Source organism: Pipra filicauda, unplaced genomic scaffold (genome assembly GCF_003945595.2).
Source record: "Pipra filicauda isolate LSUMZ 115617 unplaced genomic scaffold, ASM394559v2 scaffold89_size2521313_pilon, whole genome shotgun sequence".
Lineage (NCBI taxonomy): Eukaryota > Metazoa > Chordata > Aves > Passeriformes > Pipridae > Pipra > Pipra filicauda.
In genome coordinates, this window is record NW_024105086.1 from 285,201 (window position 1) to 307,352 (window position 22,152).

The window sequence follows — 22,152 nt, forward strand, 5'->3', positions numbered from 1 at the left end:
ACTTCACTGATGCTTCTCTTAGAGGGGTTTCAGTCAACCATTCAGATATTTTCTGTCACCCATTCCTCCTACACAGCTGCCACTTTGTTTCTATTTATTTCTGGTTTTAATGACTCTCTTAAAAAATACCTTTCAAGAGTTAGACTGGGTTGTATAGTTTTTCACCTTCAAGAGAATAAAATCTTTTTGTGTGTCAGGAAAAGCAATAAAGGGTGAAGGGTTGGATTTGGGAAGCTGGTATCTTTTTTTTTTATTTGTTGTTTTCTTAAGAGGCTTCAGAGTGGGCAATGAAACTGGTAGGAAGAGGTCCAGGAGCAGCAAACCACACTTTTTGAGAAGGTAGCTCTAGTAAAATATCAGAGGTTTAGTTGAATTGAATTTAGTATAATTTTTTGAGTAATGTCACAGCATTTTTGCCTATGAAAGCAGAAATAAGAAGTGATACTTGAATTGAAAATACTTGAACTGTATATCAGTGCAAAGAGGAAGACATCTAAATATGCCTCCCTCCTCAAATTAAACCATTAAAAAATACATATTCCACATGACTTGGTTTTAAATCTGTTTCATTTGCTTGTTCTAGTTCTGGAGAAACATATAAAAAGAGAACTTGAAAAACAAGTTAAAAAATTGACTTGTTTTGTCTTTTGCAGTAGTTTTGTCTGTAGAGAAGCAAACAGGAAAACTGTCTTTGTTAGTCCAGTATATTTCTCTAAGCTTCCATTTAGATCTACAAGCCCTTTTCTTGTCAGCAATGTATAGTCTTCAGTGTATTTGTGCTGATGTGTAAGGGCACTGTACTTAGTTAAGGCAAAATGATTCAAACCCAGTCTTCTGGCATTTTAAAACTCTTTTCATCAAATATTGTCATTGCTTCCTACTTTTTCCCCCAAAATCACACCCTATTATTTTAATCAATTTTTTTCAGCCATATCCATTCCATCATAAAAGTATTTTAGGCAACTTTCCAGAAATCTTTTGAATTTTTTTGGCAGTGCTTATTAGTCATAATTTCACCAGCAGATCCCCTTCTTCTATCCTGCCTCAGTAATAATATTTAATATTTAATACCTAACTGTTACTGTGCACTTGGCCCACAACTGCTTTTGGTCACTTGTAGTGACCTGAATTTCAAATCTGAAGGCTGTAGAAGCTGTGGGGCTCAGAAGCTATGAAAAATAAAGACAAAATTAAGTAGCTAGAACATAGTCATTTCAGGCTTTCAGCTGCAAAAAAAAAAAAAAAAAAAATTTCTTCTTCCAAAAAACCCGACGCTGACTGATCTTTCTGACTACAGTCTGTTTTGTAGTGAGAGTTCCAGGCAAGGCACTCTTAGACCTTTCTAGGTCACTGACAGCCCAGTAAGTTATGATTTTCTCTAACGGATTCATACACAGTTGATTACAAAAGGCCATTTTCCTGGATTACAGCCAGAGTGTAAAGCTTTCTGAAAACCCTTTTTCTATATGTATCTGAACTTCTGGCTCCCAAAAGATGAGAACTGTGAAGTTCTTCACCTTCTCTTTGCTCTAAGCAGTTTGTTGTTGTTCACAGTTGGATCTTCACTGGCAGCTTGCTTTGCTGTGTTTTCGCTGCATAAAGAGCAAAACATACATTTCAGTCTGAATGACTTTCATTTTAGATTAGGAAAACTGAAATACAAAGTGAGAACAAATATAAAATCTTCATGAGAGAGAAAGCAGGGAATCTGTAAGATCTGCAGTTTAAAAAACTCTAAAACCTTTCATCTTTAATCCTCTTATAATGCTGTCACTGGCTGACAGGCAGGTGGTGAGATTTTCCATTTTATGGCATAGAAGGACAGATCTGTGATTAAGGCATAGATTGAGTCTCAAAGGATTCAGTTTAAATGTTTTGACATAAACTTTGTACTGGTATCGGTTTAGACTTCACATTCCCTGTATCATTTGTTTCCCCTCCTCTCTGTAAGGATAGCATTCATCTGTCTACTTAGATGTCATAGTCTCAAGAATTTTATCTTTTGCACTGGAACCATTAGCATCTAGCAACTCTGCTCTAATGTGAAATCTAGGTCTCCAGTACAGGGGTGTAGTTGTGCACGTGCCTAATTCCTTCGGCAAGTCAGACTAACAGTGTGTTCAGCGTTAGCCTCCATACACTCACCTGAACTGATGCTGAAGAAGGATCACAAATTAGAGAAGTTCAGTGTGCCAAACAATGCATCTCTTAGCAACAGGAGATCTGCACAGTACTGATGTCCAGCAAATTTCAGTGTTGGGGGTGTGTTTATACATCAGTTTGGTGCTAACTCTGCACTATAAGCACAAAAGAATATTCATCTTTTTGATGCCACACAGGCAGAAGTGGATATTTCAAGGGCAACTGCAGTAGAGTTTGAAATGCGTTATCAACATTTTAAAATACTCTTATTGGAAGATATTACCTTTTACTCATGTTATCTGACATAAAGGCAATTTATTTTATGTACATATTTAGTTGTTGTCGCTTTATATCTCATCTGACTTTTATGCTGTTCAACTCATCATGAAACCAGGTTTCTTTTCAGCTGGGAGTAACATGCTTTCTTTTATTTTAACCTGGTTTGTGCATTGGGAAGCTGTACAATCCCTCATGTGATATTCAGTCTTTTAGGCTTACACTCACAGTCAAGTGAAGATTTCTGCACTGGTAAAAGAAAGGCGTTTGATGGTTTGGCAAGCAAAGCATTTTTTTTCCCAACTCATAAAACTAACAAATGGGGTTTTTTGCACATTAACCGCTTTAGATGGCTCCTTGAAAGCCATCTGATGTCATTTGTCTGCAATTTCAATATCTGTAAGAAGGGAGAACTGTCTCTCAAGCTCAGTTCTCACTTCATCTGTAAAATAGGTCAAGGAGGAAAAGAATCAACTAAAAGAATGGAAGAAGAGAAGCAAGGAAAGGCTTGAACAAATGGCCATTTCATTTGCCACTTCCCCCAAGAGTAATACCATCAGAAAAGTTCTTGGTAGGAATAATTGCTTGGCAGTATGAGATAATTTATCCTGGTTTTTCTTGCAAATCATGGAGTCTACAGAGGGGTGTAGACAGAAACTTCTGTGCAGGTGTCTGGCAGTGCTGCAATGGCTCTGTCTCCTTGAGACTTTTGTCATTTTGTCTGAGAAGATACAGGAACTGAGTCATCCTCCTACTGTCCAGTGGACTTACATTCATTTCCTGCTTTTATTTTCCTTCAGAAACAAATTTTCTGTTTATCATTGCCTCCAAATATGCATTTCAGTCTTAAAATGATTAAATTCAAGGGATGATGCAGAGTACTCATCCTTGGTTTCTATGGTAGCAAAGGGAATTTCTTCCTGCATGAGTTAATACAGAGTACAATTTGTGTTACTAGCTGAGGGCGATTGCTTAGAGGAGGATTCTGCTTTCTTGAAATGGGAAAATCTTAATTATATGTAGCATTATTAGCTGATGATTAGGGAATCATTATGGGGTCATAGAGACTAAATCCTGGGATTTTCACTGTCTATGGGTAGTATTGTTCTGACATGCAAGATCATACTTGCCTGCCAGCAGCCAGAAACTAAGATAATTAATTTTATAAGGTTAATAAATAAGCTGAAAGAGCCTGGATGTAGGCTATAGGTTGCTATAGGTTGCTTTGTTAGGTAAAGGGACATTTTAGATTCAAAAGAGAAGGAATAATCTTATATCTTTATATGTCATTCTCTAACCTACAAGAAAAAAAACAAACCAAAAATCACTGCTGCTGTCTAGAGGTGACATTCACAGTGCTTCCCTCCTTAACAGGGTTAGGCATTTTGCTAGGCAGTTTGAAAATGCAAAGTAACGCTTCACTATCTCCAGGTAGCATGATATTGCACAGAGAATATTTGGGTAGTGTTTATGAATCTCGTAAAATGGACCACTTTCTTCTTTTCAATATTTACTGCAAAATATGCAGTATGATTAAACCCGAGATTACTTAAGAAGATGGTATACCCAAGTGGTATTTAAAATATGAAACGGTAGAGCAAACACTGATACAAGTGAGCCACACACTAATGAATATTGCTGGATTCTTATGCAGCTTAATATTTAACTTTGTATAAGAAAATGTGGCAAAGAGACAATGTATCACTGAACTGATAATTTTTTAATTCTGTATGTACCTGTCCAGCTATATAAGGAGAAAATATTCATTAACTTATGAAGAACCTTGTAACCATCTCCTACATTTATCTTCTTATGCTCCCCTGTGTATCTCTCGAGCTTGGGTGTAGTCAGCAAAACCCCTGACAAAGTGCAACAAGTCCCAGCTCCCAGGTGGTCCTGCAGCTTTGGGGGCAGTTTTGCTAACCCGGGTTCCAATGTGGTTCTGCATGTGTGTGTGGTGATCCCAGCAGGGATTTCTTTGGTCTCTCTTGGTACCTCCACCTCCTAAGGGGGTGTGGGGTTGCAGGCTCATCACAGGAATGGCCTTGTCTCAAAAAGGGACAAAGTCCTGGATCAGTTTAAAGGCCATTTCCCACCCAGTTTGCTGACCTAAGTGAATGAAATGTCGGTGTTTTCTCTCTACAAGCTCTGGAAAATATGTGAAAATGTGAATTCTGAAGTTCCCACAGATGACTAAGTGCCAACTAAACCAACCTGCCGACTTGGGTTTTTTGGTTGTTGTTTTTTTGTTTTGTTTTTGTTCTTTTATTTTGCTGGGTTTTTTGCTTTTTTGGGTTTTTTTAGTGTTCTAACTTCGCTGTCAGTTTTGGTTGTCTAAACATACTGAAGAACAGGTGACCTGAGGTTTAATTTAAAAAATAATTTATCTGTAGGGAAGGCTTTAGAGAGAGGATTTGTATCTCATGCTGAACAAAATGAAACTAAATAAAAATGCAGATCTGTAGAGCTAAGTGCAGATGGTAACTTACCTTCAGGTAGGAATATATTCATGGTTAGTTGTGACATAACTCTCCAATGGTTCTGATTGTTCAATTTGTTCCAAATTAGTGGAAAAGAAAATTGTAAACTTCAAGTGTGTTAATTCTTAAAATGTACATGGTGAGTTTTCTTAATTTATGTTGTCCATTATTTTGCCATATTTTCAGATAGCTCTTTTGCCTGCTTTGTTTCTTTCACTTCCTGTGTAAGTATTTTCTTTTTTTTTCTTTGTAAGTAAAGTACTTCTTCTGTATTTTAACTCTTTGAAAAGCATATGATTCCTCATAATTGATAATAATTGCAGAGCATCTTTAGAAACTGGCTGCTGCTGTTTAGAATAAGACACATTCTGTTCTACTAGAGCATGAATGATTTTGGTTAGCTTTTTTATTAGTATTTTGCCTGCTACCTATGAATTAAATGGAGCTTTAGAAGTTAATATGATTTTTGTTACTAAAATTGAAAAACTGGTACTTTATTTTTCTGTTTTAAAATATTCATTGAACACATTTTCTGGGCAACATCACAATGTCAATCCATTTACTCAGGCAGGGTAGAATTATTTAATTGTACTGGTACTCAAAATGATGTAGGAATCTGGTGTACTCATCCTAGGATTGGTCATGATGGTCTTAGTCTACAAAGATTAATTTACTAAACTACTATCTTAATTTTTCTATGATTTTTAGAAAGAGAACAGAAACTAAGCTGCCAATCAATACTAGTCTATTTCTTTACCTAGAAAAGTTTGTTGCAAGGTTAATTTAAAGCTTTTATTTTATTAGAACTTTCCCCAAATACCACTTTTCAGTCCCACGCTTCCCCCTCCCCCCCAAAAAAAGACAGGATAAAATAAGGGCATCTTTGAAAAGGAGCATCTTCTCACATGGTACTTCTCCTTTGCACTGCATATGAATTCAAAGTACCAAGGGTTCCTTCTGGGCCTGGGTGCCAGGGAGAGTGGGAAGGAAGGTAGAAGGAGCAATAACAGAGTACTTAGTATTTATTTGGCAAAATCCTCAGAAGAATTTTTACAATTATCTCGGATGTACATGGGATGTGAACTTCAGCCTGTTCACTTAATCAAACCCCGTGTGTCTGCATTAACTGCTCAGCATTATTGCCTGTTCCTCTGTGTACAGGCAGGAAAAACAACCTCTGGAGACCAAATTGCATGTTCATGAAATGAGCTTGTATCCAGCTACAAAATATTATCATAGCAGATCTTATTTCAGGTTTGGGATGGATTTTATCCATAAATTTCCTGTTTTATCCTTAAATTACCTGTAAAGGATAAAAATCACACATACGAAAAGCGGCTCAGATGATTTTCCCATTTCAGAGATCTCAAGCAGAGCTAACCACTGCAGCACTGTACCAGGCAGGCATCCTGTAGTTTTGTTCATTTCATAGTAGCTCTAAATTATGCAATTACAGAAAAGATGTGTGCTACCACTTATACTACAGCAGTTTTGGTCATAACTGATACCTTTACTTAAAGGAGCAGCCAGAAGCATGGTAGAGAAATTACCAAAAACTTATGATGCTTAAAATTTTATGCAGAGATTGACATCACTTTATGAATAACTGTCACTAAATAACACTGCAGGTGGTGCCAAGGTGGGTTCTCTCTGAGCTGTTACAATTGTGGCAGTGAATTGTGGTTACAATTCACTGTAGAGAGTCCGGCCTTGACGAGAGCTGGCACCAGCTCCCCTGAGAGCAAGGAAAATACAGGCAGGCTTGAAGTCAGCAATGCTCTGTCTGAGCTCCTTTTTGCCTCCTGGTATTGAGTCCATTAACTTCGTGACATCACTCAGTTTCTTAAAAGTAATAGTTTTCAAACTACAATAATTTTTCAGAGTTGAAATGGGATCACTCATCTGGGGGAATCTGTGGGGATGATGGTTTGTGGGACAGAAGCACATGGGCAAGAAAGACCCAACACTGCTAAATCAGCAGGAAAGGTACCAACTTCAGGTGAGCATGAGGGCGAAGGAACTGCAAAGAGCAAAACTAAAGTGCCCTTTTCTATAAGAAATCTCTCTGTGGCAGCAGTTTAAGGAGTGCTGGTATAAATAGAACAGGAATGACAAGCAGAAAAGCTTCTGAAATCTAAACAGATTTTTAAGACTGTGGAATTACTAAAACTGTCGATCTAGTCTTTCCCTTCTAGTCTTAAGGGAAACACTGAAGTGAAGTCTGATGCATTCTTATGCATTGGTATGTGAAGATAAACATGAAGACGTTAATTTATTTTTTTTAAATAAAGACATGGTAAATCTACATGGGGTTTTTTGGTTCTTTAATACAACAAAGTATCCAACTATGCTAAATCTTCTCTAGCAGGTCTATCTGACTTTCAAGTAGTTTATAGCCTCAATTGCTATTTTTATAGACATCTTGTAAATACATTAGCTGGATGGATGTCTCTATGTGCTTGTATCTCATTTTAGGAATGAAAAGAGAAGTCTTGATTTGAAGGTTTTTTGGAGAAAGGGTTTTTTTTTCTTTTGTGCAGGTTTTTCTCACAGCAAAATGACTGACTCTATAGTTAGGCCTGTAGCATATACCAGAAAATTCTAAAGGGAGTGATGGCTGATTAAATCTCATTAGATATACACTTCAATATACCAGTATTAAAAAGCATATGTCTGGTGGAAAGATCAATATTTCTAATGTTTTTCATACTGGTTGAATTACAGCTATATTAATATTTTTGTATTTCTTGTTTTCCCTTTTCTCATTTTGATAATCAATACGAATTTTATATAAGTACAAATGAGAATATCTTACCCAGTCTAACATACTGTTTTTGTGAGCTAATTTGACATCCTGGACATTCTCGAATGAATTATTCAAATGTATTTGTCAAATGTGTTTGCTGACTTGTAAGCAAAGCTTTGAGTTCATATCTGTTATTCAAGATCTTTTAAAGGTCATGAGCTTTCTTTTGCATATTCAACAGGTATGCTTTTCATTGTAAATCTTGACTTTAAAAAGAAAAACTCAGTAATGCGTAAATAGGAAGTCTAAATCTTTTCATCTACAGAATCCTTCTAAATAAGGAGGCAAAGTGCATTGGCTTTTAATTCTTATGAAAGAAACAATAGATCTCTCATGGGTATAATAAACTGATTTATCTGTGAAGCTTTTCGTAAGATTTAATTGAATTCTCAGCAAAGTGACTGAAATCTTGTTTGAAAGACAACACTTGCATTTTAAAGTGTTGCTTTTTCCCCTGAGCTGTAATTAAGTTACATAGATTCCTTATATTTTTACTTTTTTCTTATGTTCGTGCTTACTATGGGATTCTGCCTTGGATGATCTCTTAGCTTAAAATAACAGGTTTTATACTTTCAACTCCAGAAGCCCATGAACAAGCTTTATTTTTAATGAGGACCTTATCTTGGATGTAGCTATTAATTTCCAAATAACATCAGCTTTCTACCATGGCATCACTAAAAGCCTGAACTCTAAATGTGTCCTATTAAGTTCAGAGAACTGCAACCTTCATTATTTTGGCCTTGGAAATTATTTTCTGTGGGTCCTACTGCCTCTGAATTCCTCTCCTTAACTTACTGTTCTGGGCTGCCTCTTTAGTGGATTAAGGTGCAAATTCTTTATCTGTCTCTGATTAGTTCTCAGCTCAGGCTGGAGGAGCAGCTCGTTCTCTGCAGCCTCTGGGTTGTAGCTGAGCTGCAGTTTTGTTCCTCGACTATCAAGTTCTCACACAGAGACTTTTCTACTTAGTCCTGCCTTTCCTCTGCAGCATGAGAAATGCTTCAGCAAACCTAAAAAATCCTTACTTATCGTCTTTCAGTTTGCAGCTCATCCCTACCACAGTCCTACAAAGCCCAGATTTGGTGGTAAGGCAGGTAATCTAAAACTATATTTTCCCAATTATTTTTTGGTTCAAACCAAAGTAGTGCTATCCACTAACATTTGTGCAGTTAACAAAGCTTTCTTGTTCCATTTCTGACATTATTCATTTGCCTGAATATTTTATAGGTATACTTTGTTCTACACATTGCAAGACTGAAGGGCTTTAGCAGCACAGATGGAAGAAGGTCTAAATGTTTGGCCCACCAATCCATGTCAATAACTGCTGCTATATCTGTGTCGTTGGAACTGCTACGCACAGTTGTGAGACCAATCCAGTCATGTTCGATAGATTTATGTGACTGTGGGAAAATGAGGCAGAAATGAGTGATTAAAAAAACCCCAAAACCTCTTGATTTTTTTTTTTTTTTTTTTTTTTTTTACCTTTGTGTGTGTGTGTGTGTAACTTTAGCATTTTGTATTATACAGAGGCTAAAATTATTCTGGCTAGTTAAAATATAGTCCTTTGAGTTTGGCTAACATAGAAAATAGGAGAACTACTTTTTAGTCACATTATCTCCCTAAATACCAGTTCTTTATGTTCAGTGTGGGGGTTTTAAATGTTATAAATATATAAAGAATTATAAATGCTTTGAGGGTGTTCTGTTTTGGTATAATCCCTGGGAAAAAACAGTGTTGTGTCTTGCTCAGGACATAGCATACTCTTGGAATATAAGTAGCAAGTAAGTGTTTGTGCCACTAGTGTATCCTTTATGACCTTTAATGACCATCTGAACATCCTCAGCCATATCCCAGAGCAGTAAGAGCTATCTGCAGTGTGATGAACTTGGAAACATTTTAGCAATCTGGCCTGCCAGGAGTGAGTTCCTTCCCTAGAATATAACTGGGAGAGTTAGTATGTATAATGTATATATTAGCATAATGTTTTATATAATATGTATGTGTGAATGTCTAGAATAGATAGGTTTCTGGGCAAGTTTTTTCTGAATAATAACCCTTATCACACCCAAACGCTGTTTTGTTTGCTGTGGTGGCAGCTTGGCTTTACAATACAAAGGTCATCCTCTGATCCTGTACTGAATAACTCAGATAATCTCTGTTCAGAGGAGCACTGTGCTTCTTATCTAGTTAGTGCTAGATTGTGCTCTGGTGTCATTTTTTTACTTAGAATTCTGTGGTTCTGCATGAACTGTCCTTTGGAATCTCATCCATTTTCCCCAGGAGGAACTGACAAATTGCCTCAGTAAGTGCAGGAACTGGAGTCTGGAGTAATGACTGATAAGGGCTTATTTTCTTTATTTTGTGTAGTGGTGGTGAGAAAAGTTCACTCAACTCCTTTAGGGAGACGTGGTACACTTTTCCATGTCGTGTGGTTTGTGTTTCTGAGATGGGGGTGTATCAGTCTTTAACTGAGCCCCTCCCTTGCTGGAAGGAGATCCCACCTTGCACAAGTGAGGGATCTGATCGTTCATTCCTTGTTACTGCATCCAGTTCATCGGTGTCACAGGCTTTTCTCAGGCACATGTAACTTGACCTGGACTAAGGTAAAATGCTTAGTGTTTCTGAATCCTTAATTTCACAGACCGTGCCAAAAATAATCCTAAATATGTTAACCAAAATGCACCTGGGCTGAGGGAATTAAAGGGCTGGCTTGGGCTGAGTTTCTTAATGGTCTGTATAAAACTTGTTTGGTAGCAGGAAAAATCCAGGTAAAAATTAAAATGTTAAATCTATGACATCAGTCACACTTATTAATTGCAAGGAACTAACAGAAAGCTGATAAATCACTGACGGTTGGGAAAAAAAATTCAAGATCTGTCTGCCACCAGCTGAAACACATTTCCATGTGAAAGATGATTGACACACATTCAAGTAGTGGAGACTCTAAGTAGATAAAGAAAGGTTCTCTCTCTTCATTAGAGTACTTCCAATTCAGTGATTTTTAAATACTTTTGTTATTATTATCATTTAAGAATAAGATAACCTTCAAAAGATTTAATCTTAATCCTTGAAAATTATGTGAGTAATCCATTTGACTACAAAATGAGACAATGCAGAGGATTATGAGGATTATAATCATTTATATTTAGGCATCTGATGAATCAAACTAGTCCAGCAGTCTAGTTCTCAAAGCATGCTTTTAACAAACTAATCACAGGAATACTGGAATTGAGTGCAGCAGTTTTATTGAAAAAGTCCACAGGTGTGTGCAATTCCTTTATTAAAATTTTTTCAAATACATTGGACAAGGAGCAATCGATGATAGAGATATTCCTTTTTTATACATTTTTATTTTCAAAACTATACAAACATTGGAAAACTTTCCTTTTCCTCCATTTTACCTAGTAGTAATTCTGTAATGATAGATTATAGATCTCCCTTTTCAAGCTGCAAGCCCACTTTCCTGGAGGTGACATTTTACAAGTAAAAAAAAAAAAGGTCAGTCTTATTTACATGTGCTTAAGGTTGCATAATTGAGAATCATACAGGTTCTGAAAACCAGTGGATAAATGGTTTTCAAGATTCACCCAGGTGGGTTGAAGGTTTTAAATGCACATAACTGCATACATGTGATTTAGTAGCCAAGACACCCTTTTGTTCCCTTTCATTTTCAAGGCTGTCTATAAACTGTGTGCCAGCCACGGGCAAGGTTGGTTTTAGTAAAGGTACTCACCGAGTGAAAGCAGCACTGACAACAACTATTGCTGATCAAGGACATGGATGGGCAGAGAACTGTTTGTGTATATATAATACAAAGTCTAATGTTTCAAAATTAACTTGAAGCTCTTATGTAAAAATAACATGTAGAATAAAAGCTATTTCCTGGGTTGGTTTAAAGAACAAAAGACCCCCACAAACACTTGTGTAAGGAAAAAAGGAGAGCTCAACATAGGAAAAGAACAATAGAAGCACATGGATTAAATTCGGAAGCTGATCTTGCAATGTATAATTACTGGAGATTCAGCTGAAATATCAATGGCAAATGAAGGCTACAACTGCAGCAGACACATACATTACACTTTATGAGCTATTATATTGGCCATACAGGTTTGTCTACATGTTATTTATTTGAATCCTTAAGGCTTCTCTAATGTCTTACATGAAAGTGCTGTCTGCTTGGATCTTCCATGCATGAGGGAAAGGGGCAATTTTTCAAGGGAAAAAAAAAAGTTCTGTCCACATTTCAATTACAATAGCACATCCAGAGACACAAAATAAAAGACAAAACTTTATGGTACCTTTTCTCATTTATTTTGGCCCCCAAAAGATGCATGCACTAGACTTTATGTACTACAAGGTATTGAAATATTTACAGCATTGTACATGTGCTCTTAAAGGGATGGTATTTTCATCTTGGTGGGAGTAGAATTTAACTTTCCTAGCTTAATAATACCTATTCAAAGTGAGAGATGACTCTTCCAAAAAGAAAAGCCCACAGAGAATAAAGCTATAGCATAATTATAGCCAATGTTAGCCAACTGTACAGCACTTCATCTCCCCCCTCTCTCTCCCTCTCCTGTTTGAAACTGCAGTACCAGCTGTTGAGTGGTGTTGCTGTGCTCCCCGTTTCTCTCTATTCCAGTGGGTGTAGCTGTATATTGCCTGTCCAAATGATTTTTTTTTTAAATTATTTTTGGCATGTGGAATGGACATACAATTCACAATAACCAGATGGTGATTTCTGGACAAATGATATGACTGATATTTACGGGATTATGGCACTAAAGAATTCAGACCACTATAAAGCGCATCATAAATACTTCAAGTGAATTTAGGAAACCATCTCTCTAAGAAATTCAGTGAGTAAGGCTCATATCACTGATTTCCTCCTGCCTTTAAAGGTAAAGATACGATACCCAGTAGACCAGGTTGAAGAGGCAGAAGGCAGTGGGGAAGAAGATGCGTGCGTAGGAGTCCATTTTGGCGATGCGGATGTGTATCCGGCCGTGCCGCCACGCGCCCGTCCGGCAATCCTCGAAGCAGCAAAAAAAACTGGCACAGTCCTTGCCATCCAGACACTCATACCCATATTCTTCATCCCTTTCTTGCAGGTGTGTAGCATTGTTCATTTGAATAGTAGCTGACCGGGGGCGGATGTCAATAGTAGGTGCCTAAGGTGGAGCAGCAGAAAGAGAAGGATCTGTTATTGTCACCAGAGCGACTGGGAGAGGGGCATTAATGGGCAGCATGGGCATGGTGGTCTGTGTGGGCACGGGGGTGCTGAGGGGCTCTAATGGTGATACTGCCTTGAACTTATTAAAGTCGCTTGTATCACACACTTTAACTTTACAAGGAAGCAGCACGAACCAATAAAGTTAACAGCTGTGGGCAATTGGCTTCAAAGCCAGACTAAGTAAATGTTAGAGGTTAAATGAAACATCCAGGAATGTAATTTGATGGTATTTTGAATTTCTTTTTTGGTTTATATTTTACATAGCTGCTTGATATCTGAAGGCAATTTGTGTATTGGACGTGGAAGGAGATTAATTATTTGGAAATGCAGGATTTTAATAGAGTTGGTTTATGTTGAGTCAGGAGCAAATACATATACACAAGAAATAAAGGAAAAAACTGGGCCTTTTGAATAGGGTTAGGAGAATCTTTATAAAACTCTCCAATTATTTGAATATATGCAGTTCACCACCTACTAATGTTCACCACCCAGACAGTTCAAAATATTCCAAATTTTATATAGTAGCTGTACATATATATCTACACACACATATATATTTAGTATCAGTTGAGCAAGTTAAGCATGTAAACACATCTGAGCACTTGGTGAACACTAGCATGCCAGGCATTGAAATTTTCTGGTGTAGTTATTAGGGAAAATAACAATTCCATTCTATAAGCATGTAAATTTCTTGGGTTTATTTTATGTAATTTCTTTTTTTTTTTCCTTTTTTTAAATAAAATCTCTGCATTTCTGAATGGAGATAGGTTTTAGATGTAGAACACAGCTAGATATATTTGCTAATTTGCTAAGAGTGTGTTGATCCAGGGATGACATTAAAAATCTATATGCGTCTTAAACCCTTTCAAAACCCCAAATTTTTTTGCATAAGGATCATCATTTGAATAATTGATGATAACACTGAATTTTGTTCAGGTCAACATGGGAACAGATTTGGTTTTATAATTTGGAGTGAAGTATCACGAAGGTTAAAAAGTCAGAGTCAGAGTTGAGTTCTAAAAGGGTGTGCATTGCAGGATTGTAGGGTAGCTGGTGCTATTGGATCCCATGGCAAATTGAGAAAGAGAGGAGCAGAAATGTTTTAACATTAAACTCTCTTAATTCATGTGATCCAATAATGTTGGTCATTCTTGAATTTAGGTAAGTTCAGAACCATAGTGAATCAGTATATGGGCTGCTGAATCCACTCTACAATTTGTTTAGAAATATGTAATCATTCTACTTAATTAGGAAGTACCTTGAGTAGAATGCTTAGTAGAATGAGGCTTAGTAGATGCCTCATTAATAAAAAAACCCAACAAAACACCACTCTCATCTAAGTTCTAACAGTTAAATTCAGCAGTCGCATGCAGTGAATTTCCATTCCAAAAAACATTATACCTTGAAGGAAAACATCCGAAGAAGCTTTCATTTTGTAGACAGAAAAGAGAATCAGAGGGTTTTGTTTTAAATTAAAGAAAGAAAGAAAAGAAAGAAAGAAAGAGACAAAAATAATGTAAATTAAAAATATGTTTCTAAAACATAGTAAGTCTAAAGAATTAGAGTTATAGAAAGGTTGGGATAACAGCAATTGAAACAAGTATCTGTAGCATAAAACCCCCACATCTTTGACTTGTCACTGTCTTGTAGCTATAGCTGGGCCAAGGACATAAGACATCAACCTTCATTTAGATTTTCACATCCTGAGGAGGTTCCAGTCTGTTATGCTGAACTGTTTTGAAGGAGACCATTCACAGTTTATAGAACCACTATTGAGAAAGAAGTCTTTTTACCTGCATACTGTGACCCGAACAGAGTAGACTTACAGAGTTATTTTAAGTTTTTTAGGCTCTGTGATTAGGATCCAGGCAAACATTTCTAGCTCTGTTTCTTCCCTGAAACTCACACATAAGCAATGTAAAGAACAAGTAATCAGCCCCTATATGGACACTTTAAAGGGTCACAGCTAAATCTGAGGTATTTAGTTTTTGTTCCTTTACCTGACTGCATAAGACACATATGCACAGAGACATGTTTTATTTCCACCTAAGACAGGACACTTCACTTCATCATTTTATTTCGTTTTTTTACAGTCTACTTCTCAACAGCTTTTAAAGTTGAAATTAAAGGAATAATGTGCAGTAAAAGGTTCTTTAATTGTTTTTTTTTTCTATATCCTTTTCATGCTCTATGTTATAACTAAAAGGAATATCTTCAAAAGTCCATGAATATTTTAGTAGAGCAAATCCAAATCACTTTATTTTTTGCTGGATGCCTAAAATGGATTTGAAAATGCTCTCTTTTAATGTAAAACACTTGTTCATCACTTTTTTCCCCTGTAGATGATTATGCTACTTTTCCCCCTCTGATTTTAAAGTAATTATTTTAGAGATTCTAGACAACAAATTTGTCAGTTCAGTTACCAAAGGCAAGGAGAAATCTGTCCTGGTCAAAATAAGCAACACTTTTTTTCCCTGTTTGGGCAAAAGCCCAAGTATCTACTGAGGGTGCTTCCAGGATTTTTTTTAAGTTTTGTTTTAATTTTTTTATTATTGGGTAGCGTGTATCCATATGTATCATCATAAACTACTGGCCAAATCACTTTCTAAGGAAGAGAAGTAGGTAAAGGAGGTGAGAAATACAAGAAAAAGAAGATAAGGAAAAAATGGAAACAGATACTTAAGGGGAGATTAGAAAAAGCACACACTACAGTTTGAATATAAAAGTTTAACTGTAGTCCTGATAATAAGAAAGAGAGTCATGTCAATAATATGGACATAAGTTAATGGCATAGAATATTGTTAATGCTAAGACAGAGAAATTGAGAAGCTTCTATAAAAGTCACAGCAAGAGCTCTATCTATGGTACAAATAATGGGTTTGGTCATAGTTGTCATTTGCCAAACACTTTGGTTAAAAGGATCTTTATTCTAAGAAATTAGTTTCTCTGGCATGCAGACAACTGTAATATATGAGCTTTTCATTCTCAAGGTGAATGTTTGCATTTCTATGATTACAAAGGAAGAGTATATATGTAATAGCAAAGTATGAAAAAAAAGTACAATTGTAAAGAGAGATTCAAATGCTCTCTCAGAAAAAGTAATTGAATTTAGGCCTTGCTGGTAAAAAAGATACATACTGGGTTTTTCTTCTTTTTGTCTTTATCCTTGCTTGGCTTTCTATTGCTGACAAAGTAATGCAAAGTTCCATATTCCACAAGTGCAGAGAAAACAAAAATAAAGCAGACTGACACAAAAAGATCCATTGCTGTCACATAGGAGACCTTGGGAAGAGATTTACGAGCAATTGTACTGAGGGTGGTCATTGTCAGGACAGTTGTAATACCTGGTAGATGGATAGAAAACAACAAAAGTATTACTACTTCAAGTAACAAACTGATTTTGCCAATCACCTCTCTCTGACTGGTTTTGAAGTATGCCTGGAGTTCAAACAGATAGCAAAGATATTAAACAGTACATCCCAGCAGTGAAATGTGGATTCAGTGAGAGCTTAGAGGATTAACAGGGGTATGAGATATTTTTGCATGGCCACTGCCAGTGCTGCTCTGTAGGATATTTTGGTTAGGTGGATTCTGATTCTAAGAAATTTAATTTGGGATTTTGGCTTTATAGTTTACTTCTAGAGAGCCTTGATTTTTATTTAAAAATTTAGGTTTTGTGCTCAAACTCTTAAACAGAGCTAGAAAGAGTCTTTAACTGTGAAGCACTGTGACATGCCTCACCACCTCTTTCCCTTTCAGAACATTATTCCCTGTACTATGATGTGAAGAACATTAAAAATGCATTAGGACAGTTAAAATCCATCACATTGTACATGGCAAATTTCATGCCATTGGTTTTACCTTTTTAGTGGTACAAATAGACTAATTCTCAACAGAGGGATAAGTGTTTTGTGTATCTGAATGCCTTTATTAATTTTCTACTTCTTTAAAGCAGATTTTATAACCTCTTTTTAGTGAGAATGTGAAAAAGACAGTTAAATACTTAAAACTTTCTGCCATGGGAGCCACTGTTCCTCTATTCTTGTGTTTCTCTCAAGGGAATCTGGAATGAAGATTGTGTCCCTCATTTTGCACTCCAATGCTCTGTGCTGTAGTTCTCTGAAGAAATGAAAATGCAGAGAGAAAAACTAAAATGATCCTCACTTGTGTGGATTTAATGCAGAAGTAGAAAATGTGTTTGAGTTTCTCTAGTTGAATGTTTCTCCTTTGCTGATTCTTATGGCTACAGCTCCTTTGCACAAGCAAGATTAATTTGGTCTCCATTTATTTGTGGAGCAGTTGCTAAATGTGTAGAAATTTCTAATTCTGATTAATTACATGTCACATTTCCATGCACAGGATTTTGATTACCACCGAATTCAGTTGATTTTTTGGCCTGAAGTCTACATTTGACTGTTGGCCTCTAAAGCAGAAGTCAGGGTTCTGCATTCTCCCCTTGTTACCACCATGGCACACAGGCAGCCAGAAAGGTGGATTCCTTCTCCTTCATTTGTGCTGCCAGTCACGGTAAGAATAAATGAAACTAATGTGTCCCTGCCTCTAATCCAGCAATGTTCCCCAGTACCTTGATGGGTAGAAAAAGGACTGCTGGAATCGGAAAAAATGCAAAAGCTTTTATTATTGACAATCTACAATACTCAAAATCTGACACAGTAAAAAGGAAGAGATGCAAATATGGCTTGTCTGTGTTATTCCTTGGAAATCACTACATCCCTCTAAATAAGGAGAGTTCTTGCAAAATTGTGTCTTTTCTTACATCTACAAACTGGTGAACTGCAGAGGTGTCAGTTAAACATAATAACACCTGAATAAAACCAGGAAACAATCAACTCACCCAGTGATGTTCTGGCTGGAACTGCATCCTTATTAATCCAGAAAGAGACCCAGGATAAGACAACAATAAGTGTGCAGGGAATGTAGGTCTGAATAGTGAAATAACCCATTCTCCTGCTCAGGTTAAAGAAAACAGACATGACTACGTAGTCTCCTGTAAAACAAAAGCATAGTGAGATAAAATATGTTAAAAACCCAGCATAAATTTTCTATGTAATAGCTAGGCTTTTCCTATTCCATGTCTGGGGGTTGAGGGGTGTGTATATATATATATTTAACTGATTCCCCAGAGATGCTGATAACAAATTCATTCATACATCTTCTTCAACCCAGGTCTAGATGAAGACCTGGTGGATTTTCCACACTCTGAAAGCAAAAAGTCCTGCAGATCCTTTTAGGTGACTTTACTGTAAGATTTCCAGGGTAACCTCCCTTGCATAGTGTGACAGGTTCCTTCTACCCAAGCCACTCCTCACAACCTGCAGCTGCCCAGGCCAGTCCTCTGGTGTGTGCTGGTCCAGCCTCTGCAGGCCCTGTGCTGGCCCTGTGAGCACACAGCTCTGCTCTCAATGTTGCATGCTTTCACATGTACTCCCTAGGTTATTCATGTTGTCAACTATTCTTCAGGGCTAGGCTGTGTCAGTAATTAATTTTTTATTTGCCTGAAGGTTTTCTGTTGTATTTTCTCCTCTAAAATAATTTGCACCCACGTTTCCTAAGTGCTCCCGAAAACCAGGCTATAAGTTGCTCGGTGTACATAACACATCATTCCCATTCAATAGGTCGTGATTTTCTTTTCAGTTTCTTTTCCTCTCTCAAATTATTAAGTATATTCCATCTGGATTCAGGGATACAGCAAAGCTTCAGTTTTTGATGTATTCTTTTCTAAGCCAAAAAAAACCCCAACCTAACAACAAAACAAAACCAAAAAAAAGCAAAACCAAACCAATCCAAAACAAAACCAACCCCAAAACAAACCTAGTTCCCATCTTTACTTCAGATTACAGCACTCCTGGGAAATCTTGGTAGCAAAGGAACTACAGAACCCCAGGCTACAAAGACTTCATTGCAATTCAATGAAAAGCAGCCCAGAGAAGTCTCACATGGAAACAGGATAGGATTTGCAAATTTAGAGTAAGATAGTTTTCCAGTCTTATGAAAGAGACTCTGTGGCTAATGTGTATTCTGCTTAGATCAGTGCCTTTAGTTAACATTGAGCTCCGTCTTTTCAGGCATAATTAAAATTTTAATTTCTCCCAGAATAATCCCTTTGAACCTGACCACAGAAGAAACTTCAGAGATCAGTCTTCAACTGGTGCTTCTTTGTTATGTTATTTTTTTAAAATTGAATGTCCATATTCCTGGGATTAACTGGTTTTAAATTAGTTATATTATAACTCGACCAAAACCACAAAAAAGGCAAATTTTATACATATGGTTTACAAGGAGATATGACTGAATAGGAGCAACCAATTTTAATAACTTTAGTCTTATTATCCCCTTAGTTCATAGATAAGTTTGCATCATATGTATAGGTCCTTTATATACCAAGAAATCCTGAAAATAAGAAACCACCACTCATCAGAAGCACTGTAAAACTGCAGCCATAAAACTGCAATATGACTCATTCTTGATCTCTCTTCATCATGTATTAACTTCCTGAGAAGTGATTATTTTTTCAGTTTTGGGACTTGTCTTTTTATTTACTCACCCTCATATATACTATTATTATCATTGGTATTTAATTTTTCTTTTTTGCTATACTATGGTAGACCTCCTTTTAAACTGTAGCTGTATTACTTCCATGCAAACATTTTTAAGGAGGAGCTGTTTTCATGCTCACTTTTATATAACTTTAATGGGACAAAAAATTACCAAAAGTAAGAGGTGAAATATAAACCCAAGCATATATAAGAACATAAAAAGGTACAAAAGATTAGCTCAGAACTGAAATTTGAAAATCAGATGTTTTATATCTGTTATTGTTTTTTTCTGAAGCCTTTTGGAGTAACTGAAGGATGTCTAAGATCCCAGGTAACTACTCTCTCTGGTTTGTCCTGCACTTGGACAGTTCTTTTTGTGGGCAAAATAAAAACAAAACCAAACTACTGTTTTGGTAGTTCTAGCACTCCTGTCTTGTATTCAAAAGAACAGAAAATAGCAGAATCCATTACACAAGCCAGCACTTTCTTACAGGTATTAGAGACAAATCCAAAACTTGGCACCTGTGCTGAGAAAGATAAATAGAGACGACCTAGAGCGAGGCCTGGCTGCAAAGCCCTGTCCCTGGTCAGACTGTGTGTGCAGAGCCAGGGCTGGTGTGGAGAACACGTGAATATACACAGGTGTGGAGAACACGTGAATATACACAGGTGTGGAGAACACGTGAATATACACAGGTGTGGAGAACACGTGAATATAGAGAGATGTGGAGAACACGTGAATATACACAGGTGTGGAGAACACGTGAATATAGAGAGATGTGGAGAACACGTGAATATACACAGGTGTGGAGAACACGTGAATATAGAGAGATGTGGAGAACACGTGAATATACACAGGTGTGGAGAACACGTGAATATACACAGGTGTGGAGAACACGTGAATGTAGAGAGATGTGGAGAACACGTGAATATAGAGAGATGTGGAGAACACGTGAATATAGAGAGATGTGGAGAACACGTGAATATACACAGGTGTGGAGAACACGTGAATATAGAGAGATGTGGAGAACACGTGAATATAGAGAGATGTGGAGAACACGTGAATATAGAGAGATGGGGGGGGGGGGGGAGTGGTCTCAGCCCTTTAATTTATAGACTGTTTCACATACAGTGGTTTTTTGTTTGGTTCTTTAGAAAGCTTGGTGGGGACCATCTGCTGTCCATGGACACTTGTCTGGATTTTTCCCTTAACATGAGGAGTAAACTATTACAATAATATTTTTACAATATTGTATGCATTATTTTAATTTCATGTGTAAGACCTTTTAAAACATTAACTTGTAAAGCCCTTGGCTGTTCACCAGCAGTGAAACTCGACTGAATTCTCTGTCATCTCAAAGCAGCACATCAGAGGACAATTCATTTCCATACAGGAACAACAGTGACCTCTCCTAGAGCATTTGCTACAAAAACTGGAGACACTCCAGGTGGTTTATATCTAATGGAATATAAGAATACAATTCCCTCTGCTTTTCTTTTCTCTCTTTTTTTTTTTTTTTTTTTTTTAAATACAGGGCTTCTGAAGCAGTTATGTTGGGAAAGAACATATCTCTGCTAATATGTCCAAAAAGTTAAAAAAGTGGTGTAATTGTTGTAGGTCTTGTTCAACCCTCACAAATGTTGTTGCACCTTCCTTTGTGCAAAGACTTCCTAATGACATATGTGTAAAAAAATTCAAACCACTCCAGAATGATATCCATAGGAAACTCTGTGTCAGCTCCTGATATTTATAGACAAAGTCTGCAGCATTATTCTGGCAGATCTTATTTCTTATGCATTGGAAATGTTTTACTGAAAGCACGAGGAAATAAGAGACCATATATATTTTATATGAGCTTTAAGGTTTCTACTAATGGAGAAGTTAAATCAGGGTAAGTGAAAACTTCAGTGTCAACTCTAACTTGCCAGGCACTGTGGAGGTGACCAGTCCAAGAAGTCATTCAAGGATGCAGAAATTCTTGTGAACTACATTTTGCTTTCTAATCTGAAAGCCTGCTGATGCTGCAGACACTGTTGTGTTATGGAGTGTTCCAGAGACCCTTACTAAAGAAAGGAATAATATTAATACCACTGAGAGTTGTTTTGTTAATATCTTACCTTGCTTTGGTGGGATTTTGGGAAGTGAGATGTACTGATGATTTTTTTTTTTTGGGGGTAAGAGTGAGAATAACAAATAGAATTTAAGAATTGCCGAGACAAGGCAAGCCAGTAATTCTGTAATGTACTGACTATCTCTTCTAGCCTTGAAGTAATACATTCTGGTTTCACCTGGGACAGAGTGCATTTTCTTCTTAGGAGCTGGCACAGGATGTATTCTGGTTTTAGCACGAGGCTGGTGATAACACACTGAGGTTTGTTTTGCTGGGCAGGGCTGACCCCAAGTTAAGGACTTTCCAGTGTCTCATGCTCTGCTCTGCTGGTGAGTAATCACACAAAAGGCTGGGAGGGTGCAGAACCAGGGATCTGCCCCAGATGGCCAAAGGGATGTTCCACCCCACGGAACATCGTGCCCAGCACAGACTGGGGGAGCTGGCTGGGCACTGCCCAGGGCTGGGCTGGCATCAGGCACTGGCTGCTGAGCAATTGCAGTGGCATCACTTGTTTCTGCTGGGTTCTGTTACTCTTTCTCCCCTTATTGTT

General features: G+C 37.1%; 1 protein-coding gene across 2 annotated transcripts in view; it reads right to left on the reverse strand.

The window, feature by feature from the left end:
- Positions 1 to 10,824: 10,824 nt before the first annotated feature.
- GABRG2 (gamma-aminobutyric acid type A receptor subunit gamma2) overlaps positions 10,825 to 22,152 on the reverse strand; it is a 61,517-nt gene continuing 50,189 nt past the window's right edge. The window contains exons 7-10 of one of the 2 annotated variants that reach the window (XM_027711630.2): positions 17,790 to 17,942; positions 16,073 to 16,278; positions 14,336 to 14,359; positions 10,825 to 12,872 (exon numbers count right to left, since the gene is read on the reverse strand). In XM_027711630.2, coding sequence (XP_027567431.1) covers positions 12,597 to 12,872; positions 14,336 to 14,359; positions 16,073 to 16,278; positions 17,790 to 17,942 — 659 coding nt within the window. In that variant the 3' untranslated portion in view covers positions 10,825 to 12,596. The remainder of the gene's footprint in view (positions 12,873 to 14,335; positions 14,360 to 16,072; positions 16,279 to 17,789; positions 17,943 to 22,152) is intronic. The other variant, XM_027711648.2, reaches the window with a different exon arrangement.